At 49.8% G+C, this 18,483-nt stretch overlaps 1 protein-coding gene across 5 annotated transcripts in view; it reads right to left on the bottom strand.

The window, feature by feature from the left end:
* The window catches only part of FGF13 (fibroblast growth factor 13), a 491,770-nt gene that overhangs the window by 451,401 nt on the left and 21,886 nt on the right, over positions 1–18,483 (bottom strand). For 2 of the 5 annotated variants that reach the window (XM_045068230.1, XM_045068231.1), the window contains exon 2: positions 14,103–14,315. In XM_045068230.1, coding sequence (XP_044924165.1) covers positions 14,103–14,151 — 49 coding nt within the window. In that variant the 5' untranslated portion in view covers positions 14,152–14,315. Of the gene's footprint in view, positions 1–14,102; positions 14,316–14,997; positions 15,120–15,513; positions 15,692–18,483 lie in introns of those variants that run through there. The other 3 variants (XM_045068228.1, XM_045068232.1, XM_045068229.1) reach the window with 3 other exon arrangements.

Here is an 18,483-nt window from a genome sequence, read left to right as displayed (position 1 = left end):
AGAACTCAGCAACTCAACTCGTGGCTCAAAGGCAGGGGAACAAGTTTATTATCTTCTGCCAGGTTTGTCAGATCCTAGAGAGATATCCTCTGCGCTAAAAATCAATACAAGATTTTCCAAGGTATTCGGTTTTGTGTCTGGAGACAATGGCCTCAGAAAAGAGGATGGACTATCTTACTTCCTTTCCTCCCTTTCGGTGCATGCTGCCCTTTAAAGACCGCCTCTTTGTTCTGTAAATTCAAAGGTTGCTTTTATGTCCAGTGGGGTGGAGGGAGAGAGCTGTGTGTTTTTTAAATGGTGAAAACTGTCAAAGTCCCAAAGGCTCTTGTGATACAAACCAGGTCATTCTATACAGCCTGAACCCCTGATTCCATCGGGGAAAGAAAAAACCATTTATAACTCAAAGTAACTAGCAGTAGTAGGTCAATGCCCTTGATTGGTTGTAAACAAATCAGAGGGACAGTGCTTAGGGCCTAGAGGACGAGAAGAGCTTGGGGCGCACCTAGGCCTGAGCTAACCCCTCACACTGCTACCCGTCCGCTCCTCCTGCCACATATAGACAGGAAAGTGGCACCCAACGAGGGAAGTTCCCTTGCCCACCTGCTCCAGACCAGCAGGAGAAGATCTGAGAAGTCCCACTCTCACCCCCCTGGAGCCCAGCACATAAAGATTCACTGAGGTTCAAACCACCAGAATGGTCATCAAACTATTTGGGCCAATCTGAGAGCGCCCCCTCCCCTGCTGCCCAAGTTCTCGGCCAGCCCTGTCCTCTCTGGAGGGGTCTTGGCTGAGAAATTGTTTTCTTTCCTTAGTTTCTCCTACAGAGGAGGCAGTGAGAAGAACTGCACACAGGACAAAGGAGGCTCCCATCAAAACATCTGCATGTGTAAGGTTAATCAATTCAACCCATGAGAAAACTGGGGACCCACAGCCCACTGCTCAGTAACGATGCTGGGCAGAGACCTCTGGGCTCCAACTCGCTTAACATTGGAGGAGACACTGAGCTCTCTGAGGTATTGAAAGCTATGGACGACCCGCTGACCAGAAAAAAAATGGACATTTACACCTCATTTCCAGGGGTCCTATGTTGTCTCCAGGACAATATTTTCCCAACTCGCCTGGGGTTAGAATCACCTAGACACTTGTTGACAATTTCCATTATTGACAATTTACATTACGAAGCTCTTCTCCTGAAGGCGGGATTCCGCAGGCCAGGAGGGAGAGGGTGGGCTATTGTTTTCCTAGCAAACCCTACTGGCCATTGTTTGGGCAGCTTGAGAAACACCACCCAGAAGCAGTAAGTCTGGAAACTGCCAGTGCCTTAGACTCCACTGAGGAGAGTTACAAAAAATATGGATTCCTGAGCCTCTGCTGAACCAAACTATCATAAGCACGGGGGGTTAGGGGGGCTGTTTGTGGTAGGAAGTGATGCTGAGGCCCAGGCAGGTTCTGGGAGCTCTACCAAGTGGTCACTGGACTGAAACTGATTAACCCATGTCCGACTCCCTGCACGTGCCCCTCTTGGTAGTTTGGCCCGCATAGGGCCCCAGGGGCTGTGGTCGCTCCAGGTCATTCATTGACATACGACCCCTTGGTGCGATGATAGTTCAGTTCTTCAAAGTAAACTTGCAAAATATCAGCTCCGTGAAGGCATTCTCAGTCTCTACAGCAGTGTCCACGCACATAGAAAGTTCGATAAATACTAAGCAAATTAATGGGTGAATTAGTAGAACGAAAATCCATTAAAATCGGACTATGACTGTCAAATATGTGACTCTATAGATCTGTTTCTACTGCCAACAAGCCTGCTAAAAGGAACCTTCTAACTCAAATAATCAATGCGAAAATCACTGCGGTTTAGCTGTGTATTAATTGATATCACCATGGACCAAACCCTCTGTAGCTGGCATTGCCTTTGATGTTTTCCATACATTATCTCATTCCACCTTTAAACCAGGCATGTGGGGGCGCCTGGGTGGCTCAGTGGGTTAAAGCCTCTACCTTTGGCTCAGGTCATGATCCCAGGGTCCTGGGATCAAGCCCCGCATTGGGCTCTCTACTTGGCGGGGAGCTTGCTTCCCTTCCTCTCTCTCTGCCTGCCTCTCTGCCTATTTGTGATCTCTGTCTGTCAAATAAATAAATAAAATCTTAAAAAAATAAAAAATAAAACAGACATGTGAGAAAAACAGAATTGTCTCCCATTCCGAAGAGGCTTAGGAAAACTATTTGCCCAAGACCACATAGCCAATAAGTACAAGAACTTAGATGTGAACCCGTGCCTCTAAAATCCATGCCTTTAACCACAATCACGTAGCCAGTTTTACATGGAAGATGGCCTCCTGTAAAGTTGGATTATACCTCAAATTAAATTAGCAATATTAAACCCAGATGGGATATATTCTAAGGGCTTTTGGTATGGTTTGGAGTTTCAAAGTACAGAAACATTTAAAGAAACCAAAGAAGGATGCTGACCGATGTGGTTAAGTAACACATTTGCTGAGCACGTGTTTTGTGAAAAGGCCCTTGAGGAGGTTACAATCTAGTTGGGGAGCTCAGTCATAAGCAGGTAAAAAGTTCTTCATTGAGCTATCCACAGTAGCCCAGGGGGACTACTAGAAGCCCAGTATCAGGAGCAAGCAGTTCCTGCAGGAGGGGTGGGATAGAGGCTTGCTTCCTGGAGGAAGAAGAGGCAAATCATAAAATGTACTAAGAGTGGGTAGAACATTCCAGATCAAGAAATGGTGTGAGCTGGAGCAGAAAAGGCAGTTTGAAGACAATCCATGAGCAGAATTTTGTTTACATTATTTTTTATTACATGATTAATATCATTATACATGTCCACTGTAGAGAAAATAGAAGATGCAAATTTTTTTTAAAAACTATAAATGTTCTATAAGGCAACAAGCCAAAGATTCTTTTGATGTCTTTTCTTTGAGGATTTATTCTAAGTATACTGCATGTCTATTTATGTAGACATAAGCATGTTTGTTTATATGTGTTTCATTTTATATTTACACATCTACACATGCATATATATCTTTATATATACATATTCATATGCCCATTTATAAAATACTGATAATGTTTGTGGAGCCACAGGCACAAAATTACCATCTCTCCTACATCACCCCCCAAGTCCACACCCAGGATGCACATACTGAAAAGGACGGTGTGGAAAATTTTTAATAACATAGAAAAATATTCTAATATGTTGTTGAGCGAAAAGAGCAGGTTATAGTATATACCGTGTGATCCCATAAATACTCAAAGATAATTCGCCATGTGTATGCCTGTATTCTAAAACTCAGAGAAAAAAGGCTGGAAGGAAAATCTCAACAAATCAACCTAGGAGTGGAACCCTTGGGTGATATTATCTTATCTATGCTTGTAAGATTTTCCAAATTGTCCCTGCTCAGCATGCATTATTTTGTAATGAAAAAAAAAAAATCGATGCAATGAAAGGTAAGCCAGGTAAAAGCGCCCCAGTGAATTCAAATCGGCCCTGAATGTTCAGCTCAAGAATCATCCTGGGTTTCTGAAGAGCTAAAACCGGATTAGCATTGACCATTAGGCAGAGAAAGCAAGGCTCGAGTATTGGCCAAGCCCCCACTTCAAGGGTTTGATTGGAATCTGCCTCCCGCGTCTGCCGGGGAGGCGTCGGGCGGGTGGGTCAGGTGTAGCGCGAGCTCGGACGCCCAGAGGGCTGGAGGGGGCCCCACGCGGCGCTCCCTCGGGCCCCGCCCAGCCGCCACCATCTTAACGCCGCCGCCCCCCCCCCCCCCCCCCCCCCCCCCCCCCCCCCCCCCCGCCGGCTGCAAAGCGCCCGCGGCCGGATCGCGAGGCGGAGGACTGCGCAAAGCCGGCTCCGAAGCCTTCCTCCTCCACACCGCCCTGCGGCCGCTCGCGCCGCGGCTCGCTCGGCAGCATCCCCGCGCCGGCGGGCCGGGCCGTGGGCACCCGCGCGAGTGGGCAAAGCCGCCCGCTGCCCGCCGCCGCCGGGAAGGAGCTTCGTCATGCCCGGCGCCCAGCAGCGCTTCGCCAAGTTTCACCTTCGGTGACACAACTTTTCCGTGTTTCTTTTTTAGGCAGCCGCCGCATCACGAGGCTAATGAGCACAGTGAGGTTTGTAATAAACCCGCCTGCCAGATCCACGGCGACCGAGGGACGCTGGTAACCAGAACGTTCAGCGCTCCCCGTCCGGTTCCCAGCTAGTCGCCCAACAAACCTTCCCCGGACTGCCAGCCGCGAGGAGGAGCCTCCGGCCCTGTTTCCAGAAGGGCTCACCTCGTCCTCGGTGCTCTGCAGACCTCGCGCAAATCCAAGCTCTTGGAAGTCTTAATGTTCAAAAAACACCCCCAGCGGGAGAGGCAGGCAGACACACAGAGAATCAAAGTCAAAGGCAAAATAAGCAGGTCAATTCATAATACTTTCAAAGTCATGCTTGGAAAAAGATTCTGAAAATATCTATAGGCATATTCAAGAACAGCACTCAGCCTGCCTGCCTTAGGTGGTTTACTTCTGCTTTTAACAGCAAGCGAAATATTTTAAGGACTTGATCTCTTTACTAACCCCCAGTTCAAGAGCTGTAGAAATCCTACCTCCATAATTTGGAGGGATTTTTGAGATCTGGGTTTCCTGTTATTAAACTTACCTATAACCATGCACTACAGCCGGCCCTGTTAATTACGGCTGTTAAACATAGGTTCTGCAGCACAGAGAACTACATGATTCCTAACTTTGAGAACTATAATTAATATGCTCGTTCAAGGCTGTGTCTCCATTAACAAGATATATTTTTGGAAATATTATCTAACTGAAGGCAGCATAAATAGTAAAAAATAAGTAAATAGATAAAGCTCGCACTTTTTTTTATTTTGCCATTTAAAATGAGTTATATAAGAAGTAGTGAAAAACGTCTTCCCGAGAAGCTACACTTTAAAGGGTGGATTTCTTCACTCAAGTTAATATAGCTATCAAGGGAGAAAATGCAGAAATGAGATTCCTCCCCTGAGCCCAGTATACCCGAAGGAACCCCATTCAGCTAATGAAACCACTGACATCTGTTGACAAGGGAGGGAGGGGGGAGAGAAAAGGAGAGAGGGAGCTCTAGAGAGGGAGGGAGAGAGAATGGGGTAGGCTTAGAAAGAGAAGGAAATGAGACAGATGATTCTGATGAGAGGCAGACTGAAAGCATATGCCATGTAATAGGGGAAAAAAAATAAACAACTGGAAGTTTCGCCCAGCAGTGAATTAAGAGGAAGTGTAATCTTTAGAACACAGGTGAAACAAATTCCCAGACACAGTTCTGTAGAAAAGCACCATTCCTTTCAAACCGACAGATGCTTAAGTCCTGCAAGTCGCAGTCACGGCCAACTGAGGGAGGATACGCTGTGAAAAGTAAAGAGTCAGAACGTCAAGGCCAAAGGGAAAAGGAAGGGCTGCTGTAAGAGGTAGGACTGAGTTCCTTTCACCTCTACGCTCCCAGGCTGGGAAGAGCCACTCAAACAGGTGTTCGGAGATTCTTTCAGCTGTCCGAGGACCAGAGCCCTGGAGCTGCCATGCACGTGTGCCGAGGCACCCTTCTCCACCGCGTCCACACTGGCAAACTGGAAATAATATTGTCTTTCTGCAAACCGAAATGAAAGAATCCCCAGTGTTGCTTAAGGAGGCACTATGACACAGTGGTTAAGAGGCGGGTTTGAGGGGCACCTGGGTGGCTCAGTTGACTCGATTTGATTTGATGTCATGATCTGAGGCTCTTTGCTGGGCGTGGAGCCTGCTTAAGAGTCTCTCTCTCTCCCTCTGCCCCTCCCCTCCCCCCGAAAAAGAGAGGTGGATTTGAAGTCAGTCCAGCTTGGCTCAAAACCTCACTCCATCATCTTGCTAGCTGAGTGACCTCAGACTGGCCTTAGTCTCTGGGCCTGTTTCTTCATCTGTCGAATGGGAATATTAATAATATGTATGTCTATCCTTGATAGAATGTTAGGAAGATTTCAGGAGCTACTTCATGTCAAATCCCTTAGTACTTAGAAAAACTATTAACACCCTAACCAAAATTCCTTCCTCACTCAACCGACCTAGATGCCAAAAAGTCAACCGGACATTAATTCCTTTGGGTTAAAGGCCCCGCCTCTGGCAATTCTTAGTTAAAATGTAAATATCCCCAGGCATCTATCAGATTAAACCAAAGTGAAACAGTGACAGAGCCATTCTGTAACACACAGCTTTGATATGACAACAAACTGGAAATGAACAGAGCACAGGACCAATGAGTTCTGCTACATGCATTCCAAAATCATTCACTAATTACTACAATGCCAATCACTGTGCTAGGTACAACCCACTAGCTACATGACCTCATAACGCTACAATAGATCTGTAAGCTTCAATTTTCTCATCTCTAAAGCCCGTAAACACTAATCGCTACTTTCTTTGGCTGTCAGGAAGATTAAATGAGATATATGTAAAAATAATATATGCTTACTAAGTAAGTACTCAATAATTTAGAAACTACTATAGTAATGAGAACTAGGATAATTACTGTCATTGTTATCAGATGAAGATCGCAGGGCACCTGGGTGCCTCAGTTGTTAAGTGACTGCCTTTGGCTCAGGTCATGACCCCAGGGTCATGGAATAGAGCCCCCACATTAGGCTCCCTGCTCAGCAGGAAGCCTGCTTCTCCCTCTCCACCTGCCCCACTCCCCCTGCTTGTATTCCCTCTCTCACTCAATCTCTCTCTGTCAAATAAATAAATAAAATCTTTAAAAAATTAAAAATTAAAAAAAAATTTTAAATGATGATGCAACATACCCCTGCTTAAAAGAATTCCTTACCCTTCTGGGAACATTCAACAAATACTCCTTATGGGCCAGCCAAGTACAAGACCCTGTTGAGTGCCCGTGTGTGTGTGTGTGTGTGTGTGTGTGTGTGTGTATGTAAGTGAGAAAGGAAGCTTCCTGAAAGGAGAGGTGACTAGGTGTCAGAAACTGCATGATTTCACTGATATTAAATTCAGTAACAGGCAAAACTAAAAGTATGATGGCAAAACTCAAAAGAGAAGCTGCCTCTGAAGAGGGAATGACAAGAAAGGAAAATGAGAGCACTCCCTGGGGTGATGAAAATATTCTATAACTTGATTTTGATACTTGATTACATGGGTGTAAACATTTGTCAAAATTAATCAAGAGGCACGCTTAAGATTTGTGTAAGTTACTGTGTGTAATCTGCAATTACACAAAAGGAAATTGGGTTTCTGCTATTTTTTTAATTAACTATTTTCGGGGTGCCTGGGTGACTCCATCAGTTAAGTGTCTGCCTTCAGCTCACGTTATGATCCTGGGGTCCTGGGATCAAACCCTGCATGGGGCTCCCTCCCTCTGGCTATCTCACTCACTCACTCACAAATAAATAAATAAATAAATAAATTTTAAAAGATTTTATTTATTTATTTGACAGACAGAGATCACAAGTAGGCAGAGAGAAAGAGGAGGAAGCAGGCTCCCTGCGGAGCAGAGAGCCTGATGTGAGGCTCAATCCCACGACACTGGGATCATGACCTGAGCCAAAGGCAGAGGCTTTAACCCACTGAGCCACCCAGGTGCCCCTAAATAAAATCTTTTTTAAAAATTAACCTTTTTTTTTTTTTAAGATTTTATTTATCAGAGAGAGAGATGGGGAGAGAGCGAGCACAGGCAGACAGAATGGCAAGCAGAGGCAGAGGGAGAAGCAGGCTCCCTGCTGAGCAAGGAGCCTGATGTGGGACTCGATCCCAGGACGCTGGGATCATGACCTGAGCCGAAGGCAGCTGCTTAACCAAATGAGCCACCCAGGCGTCCCAAAAATTAACCTTTTTTTAAAGATTTTATTTATTTATTTGACAGACAGATCACAAGTAGGCAGAGAGAGAGGAGGAAGCAGGCTCCCAGCTGAGCTGAGAGCCCAATGCGGAGCTCGATCCCAGGACCCCAGGATCATGACCTGAGCTAAAGGCAGAGGCTTTAACCCACTGAGCCACACAGGCACCCCTAAAAATGAACTATTTTCTAATTTGACCTCTGATCAGGCCTGCCTTTCACCTGAAGATTTTTTTTTTCTTTCTTCCCAGGCCCTCCTGACAGAATCCAGAAAGAATGGACATGTACACCTGAGAATTCCTTTAGGCCAAATAGTGACTGTCTGAACAGTATCTGATTGAGGTCTCTGCAGAGAGGTCTCAGCAGGCAGGCCAAGCAAGCAACCCAGCTCATCCCAGCCCTACTGCACCTTCTAGAATGTCAACCAGAACCTTACACCAACAGAAGCCAAGGGTGCTGCCAGAGTTTAAAAGAATCAACAAGGACACCTACTACTGGCTGCCCCTTGCCTCAGGAGAAGGTCATCAGCCAGTGAGGCTAAGACCATTTCCATTTGAAAGTCGATATGGAAAAGTAATTACAAAGGGCAGAGGCACAAGGACTAGGGCGTAAGGACTGCCTTGGTTTACAATAATCTCAACACACAGTAATTGTAATCTGGGCTTCTTGTCTCTTACCAACCCTGATTCTTAATACACTAGCCCCCATTTCCATCATGCCCCAAGAACCAAGAATATATCTCTTTTCTAATCTGAAACTCCCGTTTTCAGTGTTAATACCCCGGAAAACAATGCTTTAGAGGAAAAAGAAACGGCCTCCAACCCAAGGAGAAATGAGACCTGCAGGCTGGAGAGATCGTCATAATGATCACTATAGGCTATTTCACCTTCTCTAGGAAATTAATACATTTACCCAGAAATCCACACCCCCAATGAATGTCTCATCAAGATATGGCATTCACCAAAGTGACAAAAATGCCACAGTAAAAAAAAAAAACAATGTCAGATATCTGATTCAGGGGAGTTTGTAGAACCAGTATGTCACAAACAGATAAGCGGCATTTCAAGTTGGTGAGGACTAAGTTGAATCATTTCTCAGTACGGTGAACCTAAAGCCCACTCCTCAGCCCATGCTGAGAAATCCTGGAGCTAATGTGTCTTCTGGAGAGCCAAAAAGAAACTTGGTGACTGTGGACAATGATTCATGTGGACCTCTGTCTTCTCTGCTAAATGCAAAAACCATAGTACGTACCTAATCTTTACATTTCATGGAGCATAGTAAGCTTGGCAAAGTGACAGACGTGTGGGACCCCCTCCACCCGCAGTACTTTAATTCATGGGGATTTTTCTCTTTGAATTGTTTAATCGTGGCAATTATTTTCTATTCCTTTCAAATTTCTCAACTCCGAAAATATAAGCCATAATGAAGCAGACACTAGAAAGCCTTTTTATTGGATATATTTGAAGAGCTGCAACACATTCTGGTGGTTCTGTGTTGATTGTAATTCCCAGAATGAGGAGTTGATTTAAACATCAAACAGCACAGCTGCAAAGAGACCTGGGATGTTAACAGTTTCATCTCCCCACTCATTGCCTCACAACTCAGCCCTCCAGTTTACCAGCCAACCCCGACCCCCATGCCATCCCCTGTTCCAGTCCTGTTCTCAGGGCCACCATACGTTTCCCTGCCCTAGGCGCGGACCTCAGCCCTTTCCCCTTGGCCCCACAGCTCACTTTCTGCTACTCACCCGGGCCCCAACCCCCAGTCCATTCCCACTCCATCGCCACCCACATCTCCACCGTGCGGACACACACCCTAGCCCCTTTAATGATCTGAACTGTACCAGAAAGAGACTTAGAGGAAGGAACACTCCGTAAGAAGATACAGCGACCCTAACCCATGCCCCAACGTGTTCCTCCTTCTCCCTTCAGCCTCTGCCAATAACAAAGCAGCACGCCACTAGAAACCACAATGAAGAGGACTTCTGCACCTATCCCCAAGAAGCGACTGACATTTCTGATTCAAGATCTTCTTGGACACACACCCTCACCAAAGTGGTGATCACTGGCCTCGGCACAGAAGAAAACGCAGGGCTTACGACACTCCATAAAACCAATGGGCCACTGGCCCATAATGATTTAACCACAAGGTGAAAAAACAAGTCCCTACATGAGTAATAGGTAGATTATGATGGTCAGTTTTTAGTAAGACGTCACCAGCGTCATGATTTCTTGTGGGTAAAATACCTCTGAACACCTGCTTTGCCTGGCCCAAATCCGAGAAAGGCACTTGATGGAAGCTATTACAGTAATCCCCCAAGACCGAGATGATCTTTTGGAATGGCATTCGGGGTTCAATACTTGATATGCTGGCTGCCGGACCACAAGGCCCTGTCCTTAGGTATGGTTAGAGAGGCTATTGGAAACGGCCGGGAAGGAAGCAGAAACTGAGCCGTGCCCAGAAATGCACACGGGCACCACAGTCCATTACAGCAACAACTGTGCGAGGCGCTGGTTTCTTGGACTATGTGTGGAATTGTCCTCCATCACCCGCAGACAGCAGAAGCCCAGCCTGACGCTATCATGGACCGTCTTCCCAAGAGAACCCACAGCCCACATCACAGGGCCTTGAAATTTGCCTGGCTGAGCTGGCTGTCCACAAGCACAGGGGGCAAAGGTGGCTGAAAACACAGACCCAACTCCAGACAGGTAGCTGCAAGCCAAATGGCAGTTTTGAAATCAGGAACTGGCTAGCATTTTTACTCAATCCAGGGTTGATTTGGTTTCATCTGGAGCAGGCTACATACATGTTTTCTGAATGCCACGTAACACTGTTGCAGGGAAGCAGACACAGCCTTAACTGAGGGCTCTTCCGACAGAGAACTGCCGAGAGAAGATTTTACACGACAAGGTAGAGGAGCGAGTCAAAGCTAAGTGAATATCGCTTTGAACAAACAAATGTTACACTTTCTTCTTCTACGAAATGGAAATAGGTCCTTCGGTTTGTTCAGGAAGCTGGGTGCTGCTAACTATATATACACATCGGCCAAATTAAAAGTTTATGTAAAGCCTAAAGAAAGGCACAAAAGGTGATTTGCTACACAAGAGGCCATTTTCATAGTTTCAAATAAAATCAAGATTCCCACCCTCCCAGGAAGAAGACAGACGATCTCATCTGGCTCGTTATTAAAAGATTATCAAAAAGATTATTGCCCACCACTGAGACTGGTCTTAACCTCAATGAGTCCAAGGGAACGTCATTTAAAGACAATTGGCAATTTGTGTGTCTGAATGAAATATGGGGGAAAGCCATATTTCATTCGCAGCATGACATAACTTACTTATTACCTACTATTTGTGCTTTAAAAACTCTAGAAGCACTATATTATAGTCTTCCAGGCTGTGGGCATGAACCCCAGATGATGAGGTGCAAGGCTGAATTTAAATGAACAGTAGCTCTGAAAACAGATTATGAAGTTCATTCAAATAATTGACTTGATTCAATCATTGACACACTGTTGCTCAAAATCAGATGCGTGGATATTCAGAGTATCCAGTAAATGTTCAATCCTGTATCTTGCCATGTTGCAAAGAGTGTGCTCATGAGTCCCTTAAACTTAAAAAAAATTTTTTTTCAAAAATAACCCATACATAGGAAATTTGTAAAAAAAAAAAAACCAAACCTCTTCATGAATATGATCAGAAAACTTTATTGGTTAAAATAGAAATAAACCTGGTATCTTTCATCTCTAACATAAAAAGTAGTCTTTAAAATTTGGCCACATAAGGCTTTTAACATACTTGAAAGGGGAAAAAGCTAACTATTACGCATTGACTATTTTCAAAATGCTCTAAATTCAACAACCAACAGAGGCAGAAATGGAACTCCCGCTCTCAGCAGCCATAAGAGTCCCATCTCCTGGGGAAAGTAAACTCCTTTCTTAAAAGTTGTCTTATAAAATTACTTTAATTTCTCCTAATTACAACCATAATTCCAAATGCTAATTATATAATTCCTACAGAGAGGTATTCGGTTTCAAATGTGGTGAGTCAACGCAAGAAAATGTTATGACATATGCCCAGTAAAAAAATTCATTATTGAGTTACAGAGACCTGTCCTAATGCTTCCAGACTTGTTACCCCATTTTGGACAATTGCAAATAATACTCCTAAGACAGCAACTCACTTTCCATGAATGAATTTGGATTCAGGGCCCTCCCAAAGGCAGCCTGAAATAAATCTTAGGTAACCACCTGCTGGAAGTCAGGAACCGAAGTTCCACAAACAAACCTGAAGTACTCCCAGATTCAGAAGGGGAATCATCGGGCTAGATCAATTGGGGGCTACAATCTGAGGGGTTTGAAGCGGCAGGGGGTGGGAGGTTGGGGGAACCAGGTGGTGGGTATTAGAGAGGGCACGGATTGCATGGAGCACTGGGTGTGCTGCAAAAACAATCAATACCGTTATGCTGAAAAAAAATATATATATATATATATATTTTTTTTTTTTAAACTGGGGGCTACGGTCTTCCAATGCAGTTACCTCTCTGGGCCCTCCCGGTAAAACAAAACCTTTTAAGGAATCTGAAGTCATTTTCTCTTAAACGTATGAATGCCTGTCTAAGATTACCTACGATGAGGAAAGCTCTGGAAATGCACACCCAGAGTTCTACTTTCTAAGTGTTTCAATTCATCTGCGCGCTTCGAACAGCCAGCACCTATGAGGAGGTCGGAAGGGGCTCAACTCCAGCCTGCAGCCAGGCCAGTGACAACACCCTCCCTTAGGACAACAGATCTGTACCCACCACAAACTTGCCAGCCTTTCCTCCACGCTTTGCCTAATTGGAAGAGATCGACTCCATTTAAAAACAAGGATAAAGGCCCTGAGCTGAAGACTTTGACAACTTTCAGCTGGGGAGGGCTGGTGCTGCCCTAGCATCTGGGGAGGGGGAGGGGTCTCTGAGAGGCCAGAAGGAGGCGATGATGAAAAGGGATAGGGACAGAGTGGGAGGGAAGGGGGCCACCGGGTTCCCGGGAAGAATTAGGGGCCCGTGAATGAAAGCTGGGGCTCCCTCCCTGCAGCCCCACTTCTGCAGCGTGGACTGGGATCAGAGCGCCTGGGGCCCTCAGAACCAGTCCAGCCCACTCCAGGCGTCTGCTTCGGAGCCACCCCGGACACTTGCATCTAAGGAACCTGCCGTTTCCCGACTGCTCTTACCACACCCCTCTCTGCGCCTCTCCCTGAACCCGGGTCTCCCAGGATGCTGGTCTCCAGCTGACACTCCGGAGCTAAGCCGGGTCCTTAGCCAGGCGAAGGCTAGTGCTGGCGGAGGTCAGGAGGAACCCCCCCCCATTCCCTCTTCCGAGTTCTCCAGGGTGGGAGCCCTGCTCTGCTGCGCCTCCCCAACCCGCCGGTGGGAGGCCCCAGGCCGAGAGGCACACTCCGGGGGACAGGCGGCCGGGCTCCCCGGGCCAGGTGGCTGAACCCCAGAGAGCAGAGGGAGGGGACTGTCCTCTCCCGCGGAGGCCCGCTCCCGCTGGGCACTAGTGGCAAGGGGACAGCAGCCTTTGTTCTCCAGGGGCTTGGCGAGGCTGCGCTGCCGAGGCGCAGCGCGGGCGGCGCCGGGGCACCGGGATTGCTCACTTTTGCACGCGGCGTGTGGAAGGCTGCAAGCTCCTGCCTTCTGGGGAGGGGGTAGAGAGTTGGGGGGCAGAGGGGTGTGAGAGGGAAAGGAGCGTGGGGGGAGGGGTTTTACGTCTCGGCCAGGCTCTTTGTTTGCATTGGGGGCGGGGAGAGGGGGTTGAAGGTGGATTCGAGCTTGGGTTTCTGAGGGGGGCAGATTCCTGAGTATGTCACCATGTTGCACCCGCGCAGCACACATATGCACACTCGCGCACACGCACACACATGCACTCGCACGGAGAGGCGGCCGGCCGGTAGCCGGCAGCGCTGTTCCTGGCGCTCTGGGCTGCAGCAGCTCCGGTCGCCCGCAGCGCCACCACGGTGCGTCCAGAGGGGGAGTGGAAGAGGCTGGAGGCACTCGCGGGGCGACAATTCCACGAGGAAGGAGGGAAAGTGGTGCCACCCCAGGCCCCCCAGCGGGTCCCCCCCCCCCGTTTCTCGCCCGGGGTCGCAGAGGTCACGGGCAGCTTAGGCTCCCGCAGGGGAGGCAGGGAGCTGCCGAAGGGCGGCGCGCACGCGAGGGGGCGAGGGAAACCAAGGGAAGGGAAGCCGGCGGGCGGACTTACCCTTAGAAGCATCTTTCTCCTCTTTGGGCTTGGTCACCTTTCCACTCATAGATCCCAGCTTGCTTGACAAGGGTCGCCCAGGAGACGGAAGTCCTCGCCGAGCGGGCCGGACTTCGGAGAGCGCTTAGGGCGGCAAGTCGCGACCGCGAGCTCCCCTCGGTGTGGCTCGGGGCGGGATCCGCTTTTCCCCAGCGCTGCCGCCGCCGCCGCTGCCTGCGAGAGAGTGGGGAGGAAAGCACAGGGGTGAAGGAGGAGCCGCCGCCGCCGCTGCCGCCGCCGCCGCCGCGAGCCCGAGCGCCCGGCCGCGGGAGGAGCCGCTCGCCTTGCTCCAGAAGTGAAGAGACAAAGCGGCGCGGCGCTCCCTCCGCGCCCCGCGCCCGCCGCTCCCGCCCGCCCGCCCGGGGCCGCGCTCGCCACCCCCGGGGCCGCCGAGAGGTGCGGCCGGGGCTCCCGGCTCCGCCGCCGGCCTCCCCGGGCTCCGCGCGGGCCGCTCTCCGGGCCGGCGCTGGCCGCGCGGGGAACTGCCTGGGTGGGCTGCCCGCGCGCCGGCTGGAGGCTTCCCCCCCACCCCCCGCCTCTCTCAATCCGCTGCGGGCCGCCAACTCAATCGAAATAAAAACCCGAGGAAGGTTGAAAAAAAAAAAATCAAAACAAAGACGAAAATATTCACTTAAAAATAACGAGCCTCCCCGAAAGGGAAATGTTTGAACATGTGATGAGCAACGTGTGAGCCTGTTACACCGCAGAGCCGCGCCGCTCCTCGCCCGCGGAGAATCGAGAGGGGAGGGTCGCCCCTTTCTTTCCGTGTAATCGATTTCCAGGTTGCTATTCTTTTGCCAAAAGGGGGGGGGCCGAGGGGCTCGCGGGCGGAGGAGCGGGAACCGACGGCCCTTACCTGCTCTCTCCCTACACCCACACCCCCTCGGAGCTCGCCCGCTCCCTCGCTCGCGCTCTCCTTCCCGAGAACTCTCCGGTCCCAGAGAGCCGCGAATTCAGCCCGCGGCACATTCTATATAAACGGCAAGGTGTGGGCACGCGGGGGCGGGGGCCGGCGAGGGCGGGGCGCACGGAGCCGCCTGCCGGCTGTAGTAAGACGAGAGCTCGGCAGGGGCGCGCCGACGTCAGCCGCCGGCTGGCAGAACCCCGGCGAGCCCAACGGGGAGCGCGGAGCCGGCAAGCGCGGCGGCCGGGCGTCCCCCCCACCCCCACCCCACTCCCCGGCCCCTCCTGGGCAGGCCGGGCCCGCGGGCGCCGCCGGAGCGGGCTCGCCCCGTCGGCCGCCGAGACCGAAGCCCGTCGCGCGCCCCTGCCCACCCCCACCCAGTCCCGGCGAGGCCCCTCGGCTCCCAGCACCTGCCGGTACCCCACCCCCCCGCCGGCGCCGCCCGGGCCCGCGCTCGTCGTCACCTACACTTTGGGGACTCCGCTGCTGGCAACTGCCTGCACCGAGCGGTGGAATCTCAGTCCGGGAAGTCGGCGACTCCTCGCCTCTGGCCAGCTGCCCAAGTTGAGACAGCCGGGCTCTCCGGGCAGGAGGAAGGGCGCGCTGGGATCTGAGTGGCACTGGGGCAGAGAGTGAAACTGACCGCGGCGGCTGCCGCCTCCCACCGCCACCCCCTCACGCAGGCCCCTCCTCCTAGGGCTGATCGCTCTGGTTGGCAAACTGGGCGCGAAGAGTGCCCACCATCCGGGAGAACCAACCCCAAGCAAAGGGAGTGAGGTGGCACTGGGGGCGAGGGCTGGAGAGGGGTAAGTGGGATCGGCATGTCGCTTAGGGCATGCTAGTGACAAAGCACAGGGAAGGTCCCCGAAGATTTGAACTAGAAGAAAAAGTGCTTTAAGATTGTACAAGGGAGGGGACCGATCGCGGAGGAGAAAGGGACAAGGGAAGGAGGGGACAGCGTAGTCAGAATCAACCCCGGGGCGATCTGGGAAACCCTTTCGCGATGCCCCTTTTTGGGCGCGCGGATACTCCAAAGCTCGGCGCGCGGTTGAGGGGTTGGGGTGGCCTGGCCGCTAGCATGACCTGGTCCTCAGAGGCGTCCATTAATCAGACCAGAGGCTCCAGCCAGGCGGTGGAGACTCGGCAGCGACTCCCACGCAGAAAATCCGTTTCCCTCCGTCCCACCCAGCTCCACCCGCTCCTTAATTCGGTTTCGTTAATGGCATTAAACCAGGCAAAGAAATTATATAGATGGATTAGTCCCACTGAATCCCAGGCGGTAACTCAATTACAAGAGCCTGCTGTGGCTTTCAGGACCAGGAGAGCGGGCTGCTTCCCAAGCCAGCCCGGGTCTAAAGGTCAGCAACCTTCTAAACTCAATTTGCAGCCTTCGTCCTCGGGCTGGGAGGAACTTCAGGTCTGTTTTTCCTGTAAATTATATCTAATAATCGGGAGGCTGATGACACAATGTGATTACCCAACCCAAGGTTAGACCATTAATTAATACCAGTACTTTGGGAAAGAAGGAATTTCTCTTCAAATGACGGGAAATCAAAGTGGGTGGAGCTTAGGTGAGTTTAAAGGAAAGGTCCAGGGGAAGATGGTGGCACCTTCAGGTAGTGTCCACCACATAGTCGGTTACCTTGAATTTAGTTCCTACCTTCCGCCAAGCAGCACACTAAAATCTTTACATCATTATCCTAGTTTATCTTTACAGCAGCCCTAGGTAGTGCTGGTACCACTATTTCCATTTTACAAGTGAGAAAATAGAGGCTCAGAGAGGTTAAGTAAGTTGCCTGAGGTCACACAGCTGGTAAGTGATGAAGCCTAAACAAAAAAACTCAGAGAGCCAGGATAGGAAAAGAGGTGAGTCCTTCATTTTAGACAGTGCTCTTCTATTAGATGACATGGTCTCTCAACACTCCCATCAGCCTCTTGAAAGGTGGGGGAGAGCACATTTTTATTGGATCTATCTGCCAGTCCTAAACCCCTAAAGCTTTTCAAACTCCCTTAACTCGGCACAAACACACATGTATGTGCACACACACACATACACACCCCTCTTGTGTACACAGAACATTTTCTTGATCCACCTACCCTCAAAAACCGACAAGACCCTCTTTTGGGAAAAGGGTCAGTCTCTGTCTTGTAAGTAACTCTCCTGGCAGCCAGACATCAACCACCCGGTTCCTGAAGAACACTAGTTCATTAACATGTGAGTAAACCTGGCTTAGTTAATAGATTCAGATGAATTGAGATGTCTGTTTGGGAGTATTAGTTGAATCCATCTATCCATGAACACAAATAGGTAAAGTGTGTTTCTTTCACCATAAACCACCCTACAAAAGAAATGATCCGAAGATAAAGAAAACAGACACCGCAGGCAAGAACAATACAGTGATGTGTGTCCATATGGGGGCAAATCAGAGACATCCTAAGTGCGTGCATTTGGGCCAGAGACCAAGGATTATGAGGTGTCAGGATAAGCATCTCACCTAAAGAAAGCTGAAGACCTTACTAGGGAGGTCATGGGCAGCCTCTTTTGTAGAAAGCCTGGGGCTTTCCCCTTTTCAAACCTCTGTGATTAATATGAACAGAATGTTGTTGGTACTGGCTCCGAAGCAGGCGTGCACCAGTGCCCCCAAGCTGCGTGGTAACTTGGGATGGTCATCAGGAAGAGGATCCGCCATCTGTGTGAGGGCATTCGGGAGGTAGTCTTTTCCCCACAACCAAATGGAGTCGTCTCGAAGCAGCTCAGTGAAGCCCTGGCTTAGTCTGGGCACTTCCCCTTCCCCACCCAGATCCTTCTGGCCCTTCCCACCACCGAGGTAGAAATGCCTTCGCTTTTCAGCCTAGCAATCAACACTACCAGATCCCTTCACTTCTCACTGCCTTGTCACTATGGTAACCTGGTCTCGTCCACCCCGTCTCTCTGCCCATCCTACAAAGAGAGAGAGAGCTCCATACATCTGAGAAAACCTGGGGCACGGGGGTTATCTGGTGGAGTTGAGTGACTTGGCCCTGGAATTAAAGCAATAGGGCTAAGGCGAAATGCTGCATGGCCACACCATTACCAAGGCCTGGGTGTTTTCCAGAATAAAGGACAGAGGCTTGAGTTTTTGGAAAGAAAGTGGGAAAAATCCTGAGAGTTTCGTTCCCTTGGCCCTATCATCTTTCTGGTGTCTGTTTCATGCCAGTCCCCCAATGTCTCAAGACACCAGCCTCTGGATTCCAGGTCTGTTCATCCTCCGGCAGCTCTGAGCAATGTTTCTGGGCAGGATGCCACATGCTTCCATTGTCTGTGCTGGAGGGTAAGGCTGGGGTGAGTTGGAGCACAGAGGACAGACACACTTAGGGCTCTTTCCTGGCAGCTTTGGACTGGCCGAGTGTAAAGCCACTGTCATCAGGGACCACCAAATTAGATGCTTGTGACAAGAC

The sequence above is a fragment of the Mustela putorius genome, unplaced genomic scaffold, assembly GCF_011764305.1.
Source record: "Mustela putorius furo isolate JIRA1106 unplaced genomic scaffold, ASM1176430v1.1 tig00003899_pilon_pilon_pilon, whole genome shotgun sequence".
NCBI classification, from domain to species: Eukaryota; Metazoa; Chordata; class Mammalia; order Carnivora; family Mustelidae; genus Mustela; species Mustela putorius.
This window is presented reverse-complemented; position numbering and strand designations above follow the sequence as displayed.